The following is a 15,692-nucleotide window of genomic DNA, read 5'->3' on the forward strand; positions in this document are numbered from 1 at the left end:
ACTGTTACTGTAGACTGAGGACTTTTTTTATACACAGGAATCATTGTTGCATTAACGATTTACTTGTCAATTATATTACGTATAATATTTATAAATTTATTCGGATGTAGTTCGTTAACAGGCCGTGGCTATACAGGGCCCACTACATTGATTTTCATCCTGTGGCGCGCGGTCTTCCGATTATGTTACAGGTGTATATGAATGTGTGTGTATGTAATATGTTACGTGCTCGCTCGCTAAGAGTCGATTCCTTATACCATTTTCATCGCCATTTTTGTTCATTTTATATTAGTTTTTACCTGATATAGTTGAGGAATATATTAGGATGTTCCTTATTTCAATGATTTTTGAAATCTATGTAACGCACCCACTAAATACCTTGTAAATATATACAAAAAAAAACTTCTGGCAAAATTTGAGCTGTCAATTTTAACATTAATGATTTGAGATTTGGCAGAGTTATTACTTATAATAATAAAAACAAGCCCTAAAAATTTCAATTATTTATATTAATTATTTCCGTGTATTCCAGTTCTGTAAATATGGAACTACATATTTTCTCTACTTGAAATATTTTTGTAATATTACTTTAAATGTTTTAAATATGCACTTATCTATGATTTCTTATAAAAGTTCCACTAACAAATATTCTTTCATACGTAATTCAAAAATTTGACACATCCAAAATTCTTCAAATTGTTATTAAACAAAAAAAGTGAGAAATCATTTTAAATTAAACAATTTATATAATATTAATCAAATTCGTTTTACAGCACCGATTTAAAAAATAATCAAAATATTTAAAATAACATTACAATATTACATTTTTCATCAATTTCATATCATCAATTTTTACCGGAGTTATAAAAAAAGAAGGTAATCTCATGTATTCTCCATTTAAATCTTTCGGAGGGTTGAAGCACGTGTTAATGTTAAACTTGAGAGCTTTGATTTTCCAAACATTTTTTTTATATATATATTTGCAAGGTATTTAACGAGTCCGTAACAGAGATTTAAAAAATCATTGAAATAAGGACCACCGTAATATATATGTCAACTATTTCCGGCCATACAAAATGTTGTCATTTCATTGCGCTTTTTCGATCTTTACGATATTCGAACTTCGGACACAGATTATTGAAAAGTCTTTCGTCGAAATGCACGTTACTGTTGTTACATAGATGTGCAGGGTTTATACGGACCATGTTTCTTGTATCGATCGTAATACACGACACCGCGGTTACAAGACATGATCTTCCGCATTCTTTTCATCGTTATCGACAGTGGCGCCATTTCCATCGGATCTTGACCAAAGGGGATCCCAAACTCAAGTTTCACAATTCGATAACCGTATTATTAATTTAACCTTCTGACTACTGCGAAAGACCCATCGAGGACTCCGGTATGGTTATTCCTTTAACGATGTATTTGCTCAATTTAATTAGCACCTGCCGTTCCGGGTATATCTCTTTCGCATTCCTTTCAATTTTATACCATGATTACGTGTTTTTAAATTACTTCAAATCGACTGAAATTGAAAAATTTAAACCTAGGTTCGGTTACCAAAGATCGGACGCGATGCTGTCCCAGCAAAATTGTTAATTATATTTTTAGGAGGTAAATTAGGTAGATATGTATGTTTTCAGTTACTTTTTAACGATGCACATCAGAATTAAATATTGTTTGCTACTATAAGTAGTTTACAATATTATTTTCTTTAATAAACAATATTTATTAATGCGACATCTGCCTAGTAAATATACGAGTATTAATATTCGTCGACATTCTTGGGCAGATGACTTTTTTTATCGGGTGCCGTTATAGATCTCGTCGCATAGTTTACGTACAAGTATTTCGTACTACTACGTTAATTGAACGATTGCAAATAGATTTCATCCTATAGAAGGAAATATGTAAACACTTGTACGTTTATTTATATACAGTGTTCTATTAGAAAATGTATGGTTTGTGCAACATCATGTTCACATAACATTGATTCTACCGTAGTAAGTTCCAACGCTGACCTAACGAGATCATTTGCTGACATAAAGAATTAATTTAAAATGTTTAAATTCATCATGTATGCTAATTTAATCTGATAAGTACTTTACTGTATCTAGTTGATGCACGACGAAATGTTTCTTTGGTAATCGTGTACAACAGCTGTATATCGGCATTTGAAATTTTATACGTAATTAATGGACTGCCCTCGGCCTTCCTCACGAAGTCGGGGATGTTTTTCCAACGGTTTCTCCGACGAGGAAAAAGAAAAGAAAGAGATGTACCGCTGTATGGGACCACCGAAATTTCATTTCATTTTCAGCCTCGACGATGGTAGATCTACGCCACTGGTCTTTAAACGTGTCGTGGAAAAATAAGCAAAGAGATTATACAAATTGGGTAAAGATGTCATAGGAGACTCTGTAAGTGTAAATGTGAGATGGTAAGAATGAGAAAAGACATCGCAAGAGTATCTCTGTTTCTGTCTAAGTTTGCGTACGATCACTCGGCGACGACCAATCAGGATCGGGCAACGTTACTTCGTGACTTTGATTAGAGTGTCTCTACCTCTATTTATACAATCCCTTTGAAAATAACGGACAGAAGACACAAGAAACAAAGTTCGTTCGATACGAGCGACAAGACCTCGAAGTTAGATTCGAATGGAAGCGATTTCAATCGGGCGTTTCCCTGTCGGTACCCGAATCCATGGGACTCGGTCACGTTTACCGAAGCGATCGTCTATTTATTCAAGCCGACGTTTTCCTCACCTTGGAAAAGGTAGGTGGACCAGTAGCCGAGATTGAACATGATAAACGTGAGAGGGAAAGCGATCCGTGAGATGAAATCGATTCTCGCGCTACCCTTCGCCCGACAGGTGAACCATCTGCGAGGTAGAAGACCCCAACAGCACCTCTCGGAACGTGAGAATGACGGCAATCGTTGAAAATGGCGTAAGTCTTGAAGGGGGATCGTTCGCACGTTGGACGCGGGTGGCGAGGGTGTCACTCTACGCGACGTTGTAGGCGAGGGCGATGGCGAGGGTGACGGCGACGGCGACGGTGATGATCTCGCAGAACTTCTACGGGAGTGGCGTGCGCTTCTCGGCGAACATCTACCGCTTCCTTCGTTGTGCAAAGACGAAAAGGACGCCGATCGTGGCTGGCTTCGATGCGCGTGGTGCCGCTGATGCTGATGCTGATGCTGATGCTGATGTTGATGGCACTGCGATGGCAACGGTCGATGTTGCGGCTGCATCGCAACTAGATCGTTGTGTTGGTGATAGTGATGACGATGCCTATAACGATAGTGTTGCTGAAGAGGACGCGAACGATGCGATTTGGTGTGATATTGATGGGGATGGCCGCGTGCCACGTTCCTTGATCCGAGCGCTTCCTCGTCGACATTTACTCGTTTTCCTCTTCCTTCCGAAACAGGTACGTGGACCAGTACGCGAGGTTGAAGAACGCGAATACGATTGGGAAGAAGATCCGTGAGATGACGTCGATGCGCTTGGACCTCGTTGGGAACTTGGACAGCCACGACCTGCAGCAGTTTTTTTTTCGTGGTTGCATATGTAATTCGCAGTGCTGCATTCTATCCACCGACATGGTATCCTCCGGCTGTCGGACCAGAGGTTTCTGAAAAAATGATTACGATAGTGATCCGTTAGACGCGCGATCGTACCTTTCTACGGATGCCCTTTCATTGCTTCGTATAAACGGAGAAAAGAAAGCAAACCGTTCTTAAAATTACCACACAGTGACTCACAGACTTGATTCTGTGGCAATGTAGTTCTCGTCTCCGAGTATGCTTGCGTAAACAAAATTATCTGCGGATCGTTTCACGCCAAATTGATCACTTTTTCAAAAACGACTCGGGGAGTTTAGTTTGTTCAAACTATTGGGTCGAACATGAAGATTCAACAGAAACATATTTCATTGTTTATTCTGGAGTGTATTCGCCATCTACTTCAATTACTGATTCCCATTTGCTTGGCAGACGATCGATTCCACGGGCAAAGAAGTTGTTGTTCTTAGAGGCAATCCATGCTCTGACATCGGTCACCAAGTCATCCAAATAGTCGTAAATTTTATTCGCCTCGTAGTTTTTAGCGAGCGATGGACGTGGGAGCTTCGGTCGGTGAATGTGGCGTACGTGGGAACAGATCCCATCTCTTGTTGGCGATGGATTCCACGACACGATGCTCAACACGCGGACGTGCATCGCGGTGAAAGACAATATGGTTTTTTTTGCGCGATCTTTTCGTGTCGATTACTGCGTGTAGACGTTCGATGGGAAGCAGTAATCGAAGCATATGGCGAATACGCTCCAGAATAAACAGTTAAATATGTTTCTGTTGAATTTTTATGTTTCTTTTTCATAATAAAATTAAAAAAAGCAATGGCGGATAATTATGCACCAACCCAATAAAATACAGCGAGTCACAAATTTATCCTATTTAGTTTACTTTCCAAATACGAGCTTTTACCGTTTCGTTTGAATCGCGCAGGAAAGTCTTTCCAACCAATCTTTTGCTTTATTCGTAAGGTCGAAAATATTCAAAGTATTTTTGTTTCGCAACTTCAATTCTCAAGTGGCCTTTAAAAAACGTACAAAAATATTTCACAAGGAAAGTTTGGTAACTCGAAAATTCCGACTTTTTTTAAACTTTGCACGTTTGTTGGAGACCTAAAACAAAATTTTTAACCATGTTTGTCATCGGCCACAATTCGTTTCTTCGTGGTGAAAACACCTTCTATGTATTTCTCTTCTTTGTAGGCAAGAAAAAAAATGCAACTTCGTGCGCGTCTGGCATCCTTTATGTTCCGCGCACAACGTCTGGTAATATTTTTTTTGTTATTCACTAACGTGTTATTAACCGCTACAACAAAAATCAGCCATTTCAAAATGATGCGACCTCATTTTTTTCAAAATACGCCCATGCCTCGTTATTATACTTTTAGAAAGAAAAAATGCTATCATCGTTTTAAAGTAACGTAAGATTCGGCGGTGCGAACCGCTCTCCTTGGTCACACTCGAAAATTCCGATGTCGAAAATGAATACGTATAAATTAATTTTTGGAAAAAAAATATAATCGACTTCGAAAAATATTAAAACTGCACTAGAAAGTATGAAATAATTTCTAGCTAACTTATACGAATACTCACCAGCTCTAGATATAATTGCTTAAAAGTATGAGAAAATGCAGTGAAAAGTATGAAGTAATTTGTATTGAAACTGCATTATTACTCACCAGATCTTGATGAATTTGATTAAATTATCAAATACAGCATATTAAATACAATGCAACCTTCTCGGAGGCGGCGCGAAATTAAAATATTTTAATTCCGGCTTGGGTTAGTTTTGGGAAGGGGACGGATAATACGGAATGCTGTTAATGTACACATGTATACTGTCTACGTGGAAATACTGTCTGAGAGGGTTTCATGTATTTGGTTTGGCGAGGAGGGGGTGAGAGCAATATTGCATACAGGTAATGTGTATACCATCTATACGGAAATACTGTCTGAGCAGGTTTGGTCATTGGTATATGTCGCGTGTCTCGGTTCGGTTTAAGGTACCTGTGTTCATGTCACGGTTCATTGGCTACCGATCGCCAATATTGAATTATCAGTGTTTTATTTGGCACCTAAAGAAACTATAGTAGTTCTAAAATATTTCAGCACATAGCATTAATAATTCTTTCAAGCTACACCATTCGAAAAATATTAAAACAGAATTTATTTATACGACAAATTATACTATACGCAGTGTATGAAATATACGAGAAACGTGGCTATGGAAACAATGTAAGTACGTTCTATTCCGGCAGCCATACAGAAAGTGAGCAAGCCGAGCACTTGCTCAAGTTCAGTTAGATACGAAAGAAATAGGAACAAGCAAAATCGAGAGACACACCGCTTGAGACAATGTCCTTACTCTACATATGTACTTGATGCATTACTTTTAGTCAAAATAATCTGTGAGTCACTGTATCGTTTGAAAATATGTACATGCATAATCCTGAAGCTTGAAACAACTTTAGTAAAAAAAAGTTATGGAGCTTTATTCGTTGCGGCGTTATTGGATAATCTTCGACTGAACTTGGTTGCTTAATTGTTTGAATAATTAAAACGAGTCCAAGAATTGATTACCGAGGAGATTTAAAAGATCTACACTTAAGCTTTCATACTATACAAAAATTGACCGTACATCGTGAAAAAGTACATTTAATATGTAAAGCTGATTGCGGTGCAATTTTGCTTAAAATATATTGCATATTTTTGGTGATTTTTTGTCGAACTTTCGCGTACATAAATGCATTGCGATTTATATCGTGACTTTTATTACAGAGGAAATGTGTAAACATTAGGATAACATTCTAAGAGCAATATCGAATGGAAAAAAATGTCTTGTATGAATTTGCTTTCTTCACACTTACAGAAATCATGCAATGTGATACGTCGGTAGTGCCTATATTAACTACACGCACATCCAGCTTTGATCAACGATAATTGATAAAGTTAGGTATATGAAAACATCAGAAACTCATTTTAAGCGCATGAAATTCTAATGAGTCCATGTGTATTCGTTATAGACAGCTACAAAGAAATAAACATTCTACTCGGTTATATTACTTGCAGGAAACTCTTCAAGATTATAATCATAATTTTCTACTGTTGTGTTCCTACAGATGTTTATTTCTTTAAATATTCATAAAAAAGAACTACGAAGTCACCACTGAGTCTTGGTAGCTACATAATAATAATATTGAACGCACTCGTTATAATAACATACTATCGATGTGTGCGTTAATCTTTCATTACCCATTAAACTATATATATATATATATATATATATATATATATATATACGTAATAAATCTATAAATTTGTTTCTTATCGTCATCGAATGTTGAAACTCATATTACCGAATACGTAAATTAAATATAAGTAACTGGATTTTAAAGGGGATTATTTACCTGTAGAGAATGAAGTGGTCCATCATATCCGGTCTAGCAGTTTACAATAATAAAAATAAAATAGTAGAATGAATGTACGTTATAATAGCCATATTCAAGATTTTTGCAATGATACATTTTGGCTAACTATTTGACGAAATATGTAACGTGCTTCGCGTATAACGTCTGTAGTTGATGAAATGCTCGCGTATACGTTATACGGCGTTGGAACAATTACTAAATAAATGAAAAGCAAGCTCGAGACTGAAAAAGACTTGATTTTCTCTTACTCTCCCGTTTGAGCGTCGCATACGATTTAAACGAACGGAATAAACATTGCTTTTATCACTGACCAAAGATGAATGCTGCCAAAAGATAATGAACATTAAGCTGCGGTAATATCGTGGGATACTGACCATAGCGAAATTCGACGAGTTATCTTGCTCGACTTGATCGGATGATGGATCGATCGTTGATGATTGTTCCGTTTCAGACGGTGGATACTTTTTCTCTATATTATCACTGTGCATGTCGCTCCGCGATGCATAATTTACTAGGGCGAATTCGAGGAGAGCGCCGAATACGAAAGTCAAGCATACGCCTGTCCAAATATCAATAGCCTTTGTATAAGAGACTGGTGGCAGTGAGGCATTTATTCCTGACGTCTGCGTGGCCATCGTCAACAGTGTTGTCACGCCTGTTTTGAGAAAGTCATTCGTGTTACATTATTACAATCAAATGCATCTATGTAGGTATACAGGGTGTCCCAAGAATGTTGTAACACCTTGAAAGAGGTGGTTCGGGAGGCGATTTGAAACAACTTTTTCCTTAGCGAAAATGTTGTCCGAGGCTTCGTTAAGGAGATATTAACAGAAAACCCCAACCAATCAAAACGCGAGTATGCCGGTGGAGCGGCCGCAGCAGTGTAGGTTACGAGCTAGGCGGTCGTGCTCTGATTAGACGGGGTTTTCTGTTAATAATATCTCCTTAACGAAGCCTCAAGCTTCAAATCACCCGAATTTCAAATCACCTCGAACCACCCCTTTCAAGGACCTCTAACATTTTTGGGACACCCTGTATACCTGGTCAATCACACTGAATTACATTAAGACACGTGGTTAATTATTTCTTCTCCTAAAATTTACTAATGAAATAAATAGATGAAGTTTTATTTTGAATTTGTTAATTACACTGGCTCTATGGAGATTTTCGAATAATCACTTGAACGTTACCTAACGATACTCGAGCTGGTACAGCACTCTGATCGAGCCAGAATGATACCCAGGATACAATGACGAGCATGCAGCAGGGAATGTAGATTTGAATAAGATAGTAACTGAATTCTCTCTTGAAGAGCAAGTCCACCTTCAGACAGCTGTACTCTCCTGCAACCGAATTGGTTTGTTCGTTATAGAGGATTGATCAAACGCAGAAATAGGTAATTAAACGATTTACCGACCAGTATTTGTTTTGCTATTACAGTAATCGGTAAGAAATTTCTCCAATGTGAACCGAGGTAGGTGGAGGTTTTTAACAACTTGGACTGGATCACCTTCTTTCCACTCGAAAACCAAATCGTTGGTTGTCCAACCATCTGTAAAGATAATATCATGAAGTTATCCATTTAAGTTTATCCATTTATCCATTTAAGTCAGAACAACAGACAACTTTGTTCCCTTGTAAGTAAGTCTATAAATGATTATTATACATTTGGTACTTACAACTTGCCATACGCAATGAACAAATTTGTCGATCCAAAGGGTACAATTTCAAGTTCATTGGGCACGATAACGTGAGGGATATCCTACAATCCAAAGAATGAATATTATAATATTTAACACAAATTTACTAGACTTGATCTGCAATTTCTTATTTAAAATCGAGCGAATATTATTCTTATTTTGAAAAGTTTTATAGTTTACCGTATACTGTATAGAACGGAACCATCGGGGAAAATACGAATGTATACATTCGGCATAATAATATTGTGAAAATGTCCATCTTTCTCGTTCGAAAAGAACAAATCTGGCATCCAAACACGACTCCCATCCGTTAACGTTAAATATTTTAGACGACCTGTAACGTTACACACGAATCGTATAATAAAATATCATAGCATATTGCGCATTTTAAGACAGTAATACGTGTTGTGAACTTTTATTTTAAGTGAAACAAAATATCAAGTCTCAAGTATCAAGACGGATGATATAATAAATATTTCGTGTTTTAAGACGGCACTGCATAAAATGGCCCAAATAAACCGTGAAAAACGGGTACGGATTAAATACTATAACGGTTGATTTGATTTATTAACAATTATTTTGTAATCAGTATTGTAACATATCTTAACGTTATAATGTTAGTATAAATAAGATCAATGTTATAAATTTCACAAATTTATAATACCAGTAGGAAGAATATTACAAGTTATATTTACCATCAAGATCATCAAACTGTAATCGTTCATCCAGCCATTGTTCCCGGAATGTTAATTGTACAGAATATTCCTGCAGATGAAAAGAAACGGAAATAATTAAGTCGAGTAAATTAATTTTTATAATTATAAAGTGAATAGCAAATTAATTAGACTCAGAATGACTATTGGGAATCTCTATGAGAATAACCGAATGTAAGAGTTCGTTTCTGAGTCAGTATAGCAAAAAAATGGGCAATTGGAGGAATATTAAATGAAACGTTGGAAAGTTGAATCAGCGGGAATGTGGTAATAGTTCTATATTCTGAATAAAAATAATGAATAAACAATTGAACGTGATACTTTCATCAAACGATTTATAACAATTGTGAAAGAAATTTAATCGATGAAATGCTATCTTGCGTTCAACTTAAAATTCCTACGATCACTTCTAATTATAAACTTAATTTACGTAAATCGTTAAGGACATAAATTAACAGGGCTACAAAACAAATCGTTTACGCATTCTTAATGCTCTGTTTCCAAATAACGGAAGTGAATAAATAAAACTTGTGAAGTGAAGGTGAAAAGAAAAGTTAGCTAAGAACGAAATATACTTCTATAACCTTTTAGCAATTCTGTAATCATGTCTCGGCTATCCTACCTATTCAATTCTGACATATCCTATTACATCATCCGTTCAAGTTAAAGATGAAAAAATTTAACAGCGGATCGTTATATCATAGAAATTTCATCGATCGGTTGAGAAATGGTCGAAAAAGGAGACAACTCGTGTTTCTAGTCACCGACCGTTTATTTCTAATCGTTATAACACTTTTAACCTTATCATAAGTCTTCATCGGTAAATGTCTTTTCGATAAATTTATGAATGTAAACTTGAAGCGATATAAATATATAAATTGTACATATTTTTTCATGACTATTCTGAATTTCTTCTAAAACGTTTTAATACACGAGGGATATAATGTACTTCACAAAAGTTATACTACTTGATAGTAACGAATAATATTACAATTTATACACTGTATCCCACGAATTCGACAGCTGAATAGCTAAGTTATTTCGAATAATACGCGAAAATGTGTCGTGCAAAAGTTGTATGGTTTGAACAAACATATAATTTGAAATTAATGGTTTTCCTACAAGTATAAGTGTAAAAGAGTAGAGTCGAATTTTTTTTTTTTAAATAGTATGATCAACTTTTTATGGTCGATTTCGATAGAATGGCGTATTTTGTATAAAAAAAAAAAGTAGTAAAAGTGACAAAAGTGGACCTTTCAACTGTTGTATCGACCATTGTCTCGGATTGTTTGAAATAACGAAGATACTCAAAAGATCGCAGTCCTTGGGATACACTGTATGCAGAAATAGTAATTTGTATACATTATATTTGCCGCAATCGCGTTGTTCTGTATCTTCATCGTTACGTTGAACGGATAATAATAGCATTTTAAATGTAATAAGATACCTCGTTCAGTTCTTTAACGCTCCACAACTACTTAAAAATATGAATGCGATTAATATAAGACAAATTAATCGGCTACTTTCACTTTGCTGTGATTCGTTTTCGCGAGTATTACCCAAGCACACCATATTGTTATTTCTAAAATCCATATTTGCCACTGGCATATCATTACCAGATAAACTTCGATAATTAAACCACGTTGGAAAACCGAATGATGAGTGTTTTTCGTGACTTTCTTTTTTTATAGAGAAAAATTCTTTTAATTTTTTTTTTTTTTAAACTTCTTTAAACACTGATATCTTTTTAGCATATATTCCAGACATTTAAATTACGGAGATATACAGAAAGTTTGAAGGAGATCAATCGATTAGTTTTTCAGTTATCATATGCGGTGACCGATGCGGTAACCATTACGATGTCTCAAATATTCACAACAATATGGAAACTCGGGATTTCGTTTCGGGGGTCGTTTTTACTCGTCGGGTCGTCTCTCGTGATCGAAACGAAAAAATAGTTACGTTATTATCGTCACTTGAACTAGATTTCTGGAAAGTTTCAAACTTCTGCCGACCGTTGGAGTCGCCGAACTTCGAACCCTCGAATGCGCGAACGAGAACGAGACAAAGGGCCAATCGTTAAGGAAGCTATTCTTTCTCTCTTCTACGAGAGTCTACGAGATTGGTCGCAAAAAGATTAGCCGTGGAACCGTTTCGGAGTGTGGTTCAAGTGAAGTGCACACTTGCTGCTGCGAAAGGTCGCGGTTATTTATCCTGTTTTTTGTTTCTTGACCAGGGAGCGTTAAAGAACGAAGGCCGGTGTCGATATCTTGCTGAAATGAAAAGTCATGTTGCAAGGAACGGCTGAAATGTAAGTAACGAATTGTACGGTATATATTTATGTACACGCTGTGAAAGACAATGTAAAGAGTTCATGCAAGAAGCAACGTCGAAGCTAGCTACGTCTCTACAGAAACGATTCGAACTAGCAGAGCTAATAGTTGAAACTGGTGGTAAGATACACGCGCGCACACCCATTCGCGCACACACATGCGCGCACACACGTACACAGATATATGTATGTACATAGCAGTAAACGACTAGCATGCACGTTAGCTCACAGTTTTATTCTCCCAGCCTGGTTGGATTTGTCCACATCGACGGCATCCTGTTTTTGTTTTTATTTTGGGAGAGGGTGAGGGTTAAGGCAAGTGCTTCCATATCTGGTTTGGTATCTGTTTTAAATATTTTATCGATCGTCATCTCTGATAACCCATCCTTTATTCTTGGCAGGGTACAACTTCGACAACCGGAATAGTCGAAACCTAGCCTATCCTTTCGGTTTTGTTTGTTTAATAACGGGTTAGTTATTAAAGGCCAGTTCCTAGTCGCAAACAGTTACGATTGTCCACAAGAGTTTCTGAAAATTGAGCAACACGTCGCAAGAATGGAGACACTTTTCTGAAACCTTCAGCTGATCTTTTCGTTTTTGTCTCTTTTTCGAAATTTGTTTGCTCGCTAATCTCACGCCGAAATCGTACACCGTTTGCGTGAGTTTGTTCGTTTCCAAATTCGGTTTGATACACCGGATCGCAAAATATAGTGAGCGAAACGTGGCGAAAATGTTCCTCGTCCACTCAACATTCTCTTAGAAAACTGTAACTATGTATCTTCGGCAAGAAATAGATTCTACCGAAAAAACGATACACCAAAACGCTGAAGAATATTTCACGAAAGAAACGTGTAGTTGGTTCTATAGGTTGTACTATCAGACACTGTTATTTGATAATAAAAATACAAAATACCGCCATACTTATAGATCTCCTGTTTAACTTCTCCCAATGGATTGTATTATTTTTTAATGCGGTATTCTTCATTCGCAATTGTCCATGGAGGAAGATAATACTCGATTCATCGAACACGTTAATTCGTTCAGATTTAATCGTCGTTAACCATTAGACATTTTTCGAAACCTCATCATTTTACAATGTGGTATGCAGACGTTCTTTAATTTCAAAGATCTAACCGCTGAATTTGTTACCGAATAAAAATATGTGAAAAAGGCTTAAAGCACCGTTATTTTTATTATTATTGTTACTATTTTTATGGTAAAATTGTTTCGGTTTTTCTATTTATTTCACCTTTTCTCTAGAATGCATATAGCGCGCATTATGTATAAAATGTAAACAAATGATGACATAGCGCCTTGTAATGTAATTCATGGATGATACTTGATCGTTTAAAATCCCTGATCGACTTAACACAAAGCGATACCTTGTCGCTTCGTTCGGCTCGTTCGCTTTCACTTTCATGAATACATTACACTCGAGTAGTACACGACAGCTAATAATCAGCCTTCGGTAAAGATCGCATTTTAGAACATAAGAGATTTTATCAAGTCAACTTAAATGTTCGAGTTTTATAACTATCTTATCTTGAAATTTAATTATTAATAATTATAAAAGTTTTTTAGCAATTGCCGCTTGGTTCAAGCATTAATATTCGTAGTGATTGTGAAATATTATATCTTTACTTCGATCGGATATTGAAAATTGTTTCAACATTAATTAATAGATACACAGCGTTTTAAAACAATCGGTAGCATAGTTATTCACACAACAAAATTCCAAAGATTGCCTCAGTTTTCGCCCGCTAAACTAGCATAGCTCCTTAGTAGCCGATAGTGTATCTAAAGGTTTTATAGTCAATACTGGTAGTATTTCACTTTGGTAATAGTATTTGCAAGCTTTATTTAGAATTCTTTCGATTGTATATTTTCGGTCGCCTGCAATAATGAAAAATAATGATATAAATAATAATATATTTTACTTGATACCTGATCGTTTCGCACGGATTAGATCAAGCCTTGAAAATCTTCAGATTAGCTCCTACTATAGATTTTAGGGCTCGGAGGATCGAAACACAGTTTGATAGAAGTGCAGAATATGAACGTAAGTAGAGCTAACAATAAGTTAATGATCGCAGTTTATGCTTGATATACTTTTGTATATTTGTGTTATCCAAAACAGCTCCTAGATTCTAGAGCCTAGACGAACGAGATAAATAATTCGTTAAAATTTTAAAAGATGGGTAAAAACATGGCTAGGCAAATGATCAAAGTTAATACCGTAATTGACCTTTGGGAAAAGTGTTTCGACGAATTGCAATCATGGATCATTGGTCATCGAAACACCATTTGAAAACCCTGTATTAAATCCGCCGTTTTTAATTCCTGATTTTCAATTCGGATTCGCAATCATTTAAATCGACTCACTCTTCACATTTTGTTCGGTCACGTAGGATCCGGCACGTTGAATTTAGTAATTTTTAGTTCAAATTTAGAATCAACGCCCTCCAACATCTCTGTATACCGAGTTTCATAAAAAATCGTTTTAAAAGGCAAAATGCAGGTATATTTATACCTACCTCTTCTCATGAACTTTGATGGGTGGTTTCATCTTCTAGATATGAAAACGGGACAATATAAAAAAGATACACGTCAAATGTTTTTCGATGTTCTCCACACGTCCAAAATTTAAAAGATGCTGGAAGCGGACGCCGAAAGAACTTTCTTTGTAAACGAGAGATCGCCCAGTTGGGCTATCCACGACCAGTCGTATCTAGACTGCGGATTCTCATGCATTTATAGAAAATATTGATATGCAAGAAACAACAAAATGTACGCAATATGCGACAATATAAAAAAAATATTGAAAGCGAAGTTCATGTTATAATATTTTCAGAGTAAAATACATTTCTATTTAGGTTGAATTTTTATAGGTACCTTCGCAAAGATCTTACTTTGCATAAAGATCCACAGTCTAGGCATAGCAGGATAACAATCACGAACTACAAAATATTGTTTCATAAAAAAAATGTAATAGCCAAAACAGAAGGACACTTGCTTAGAAAACAAAGAAAATCATTAGAAATAATGAAACACCCGAATAACCTCGTAAACTACTGTAGGAGTCTAAACGAAAAATAAGGCACGGGGATTCGAGAACCCACGATCCTCGGATCCACAGTCGACCGCTTTACCTACGCGACCAATCCCGTATCCTACGTTTCGTGTTCTTATTTGACTCCTTATTGTTATGGGAGGCGCGGACATTACACTACTATCCCAGTTCTATTCGTAACACGTTTTTCCTTCAGTGTTTAATCGATGGCAAGTGGACTATGAGATCGAGCTGACCAATGATTCATGACGCGAACACCGAGACAGTAAGGGGGAAAACCACATTAAAAGCTTAAACATTAGGTGTTTCTCGTGATTTATTTTACGGTCAACAATTTTCTTAATTTTTGTTTAACTTCTTCTCTGTAAAAAACGTATTCCAAGAAACACTTAATACTTGGACTCATAATGGGGTTGGAGTCGTTTGACGCCTGTAAAAGCTAGTTGTAACGTTTCCGAAATCTCGGTACATGTTCCTGTAAAAATCATGAAATCCTTAAATAATAAGTAAAGTTTGCAAAGACTACTACCAAGACAAAGTTTAATTCCCTCTTGAGGCAGTTAGTTTGGTTATTATACGATTTTGACATCATAGATCGGATGATCTGCGCGATATTTCGTATTCATTTAAGTAAAGTGTGCGTCCTGTAAGTAAAGTGTATGTGTGCATGTGCATGTGTGTGTGTGTGTGTGTGTGTGTGCGTGTGTGTGTGGTAAGTATTAAAATGAAAGAAATAGAACGTGAAACAAAGACTGAAAGTAAGGAAAGAATATCGTTTCACTGAAATGAATGGTACATACCATGTTGTCCTTTTAAACGTCGAGGAAAACCATACGAAATGTTCCTGCATGGAAAAAGTGATTTTTTTCT

The 15,692-nt window shown here is 36.3% G+C and overlaps 1 protein-coding gene across 9 annotated transcripts in view; it reads right to left on the reverse strand.

The window, feature by feature from the left end:
• Nucleotides 1-951: 951 nt before the first annotated feature.
• The window catches only part of LOC128885897 (glutamate-gated chloride channel), a 47,596-nt gene continuing 32,855 nt past the window's right edge, over nt 952-15,692 (reverse strand). For 6 of the 9 annotated variants that reach the window (XM_054140235.1, XM_054140236.1, XM_054140234.1 and 3 more), the window contains 8 exons: nt 9,403-9,472; nt 8,888-9,041; nt 8,687-8,769; nt 8,425-8,559; nt 8,198-8,350; nt 7,382-7,662; nt 6,987-7,019; nt 952-3,641 (listed from right to left, as the gene is read on the reverse strand). In XM_054140235.1, coding sequence (XP_053996210.1) covers nt 3,408-3,641; nt 6,987-7,019; nt 7,382-7,662; nt 8,198-8,350; nt 8,425-8,559; nt 8,687-8,769; nt 8,888-9,041; nt 9,403-9,472 — 1,143 coding nt within the window. In that variant the 3' untranslated portion in view covers nt 952-3,407. The remainder of the gene's footprint in view (nt 3,642-6,986; nt 7,020-7,381; nt 7,663-8,197; nt 8,351-8,424; nt 8,560-8,686; nt 8,770-8,887; nt 9,042-9,402; nt 9,473-15,692) is intronic. The other 3 variants (XM_054140240.1, XM_054140241.1, XM_054140239.1) reach the window with 1 other exon arrangement.

The sequence above is a fragment of the Hylaeus anthracinus genome, unplaced genomic scaffold (genome assembly GCF_026225885.1).
Source record: "Hylaeus anthracinus isolate JK02 unplaced genomic scaffold, UHH_iyHylAnth1.0_haploid 11982, whole genome shotgun sequence".
In the NCBI taxonomy this organism is placed as follows: domain Eukaryota; kingdom Metazoa; phylum Arthropoda; class Insecta; order Hymenoptera; family Colletidae; genus Hylaeus; species Hylaeus anthracinus.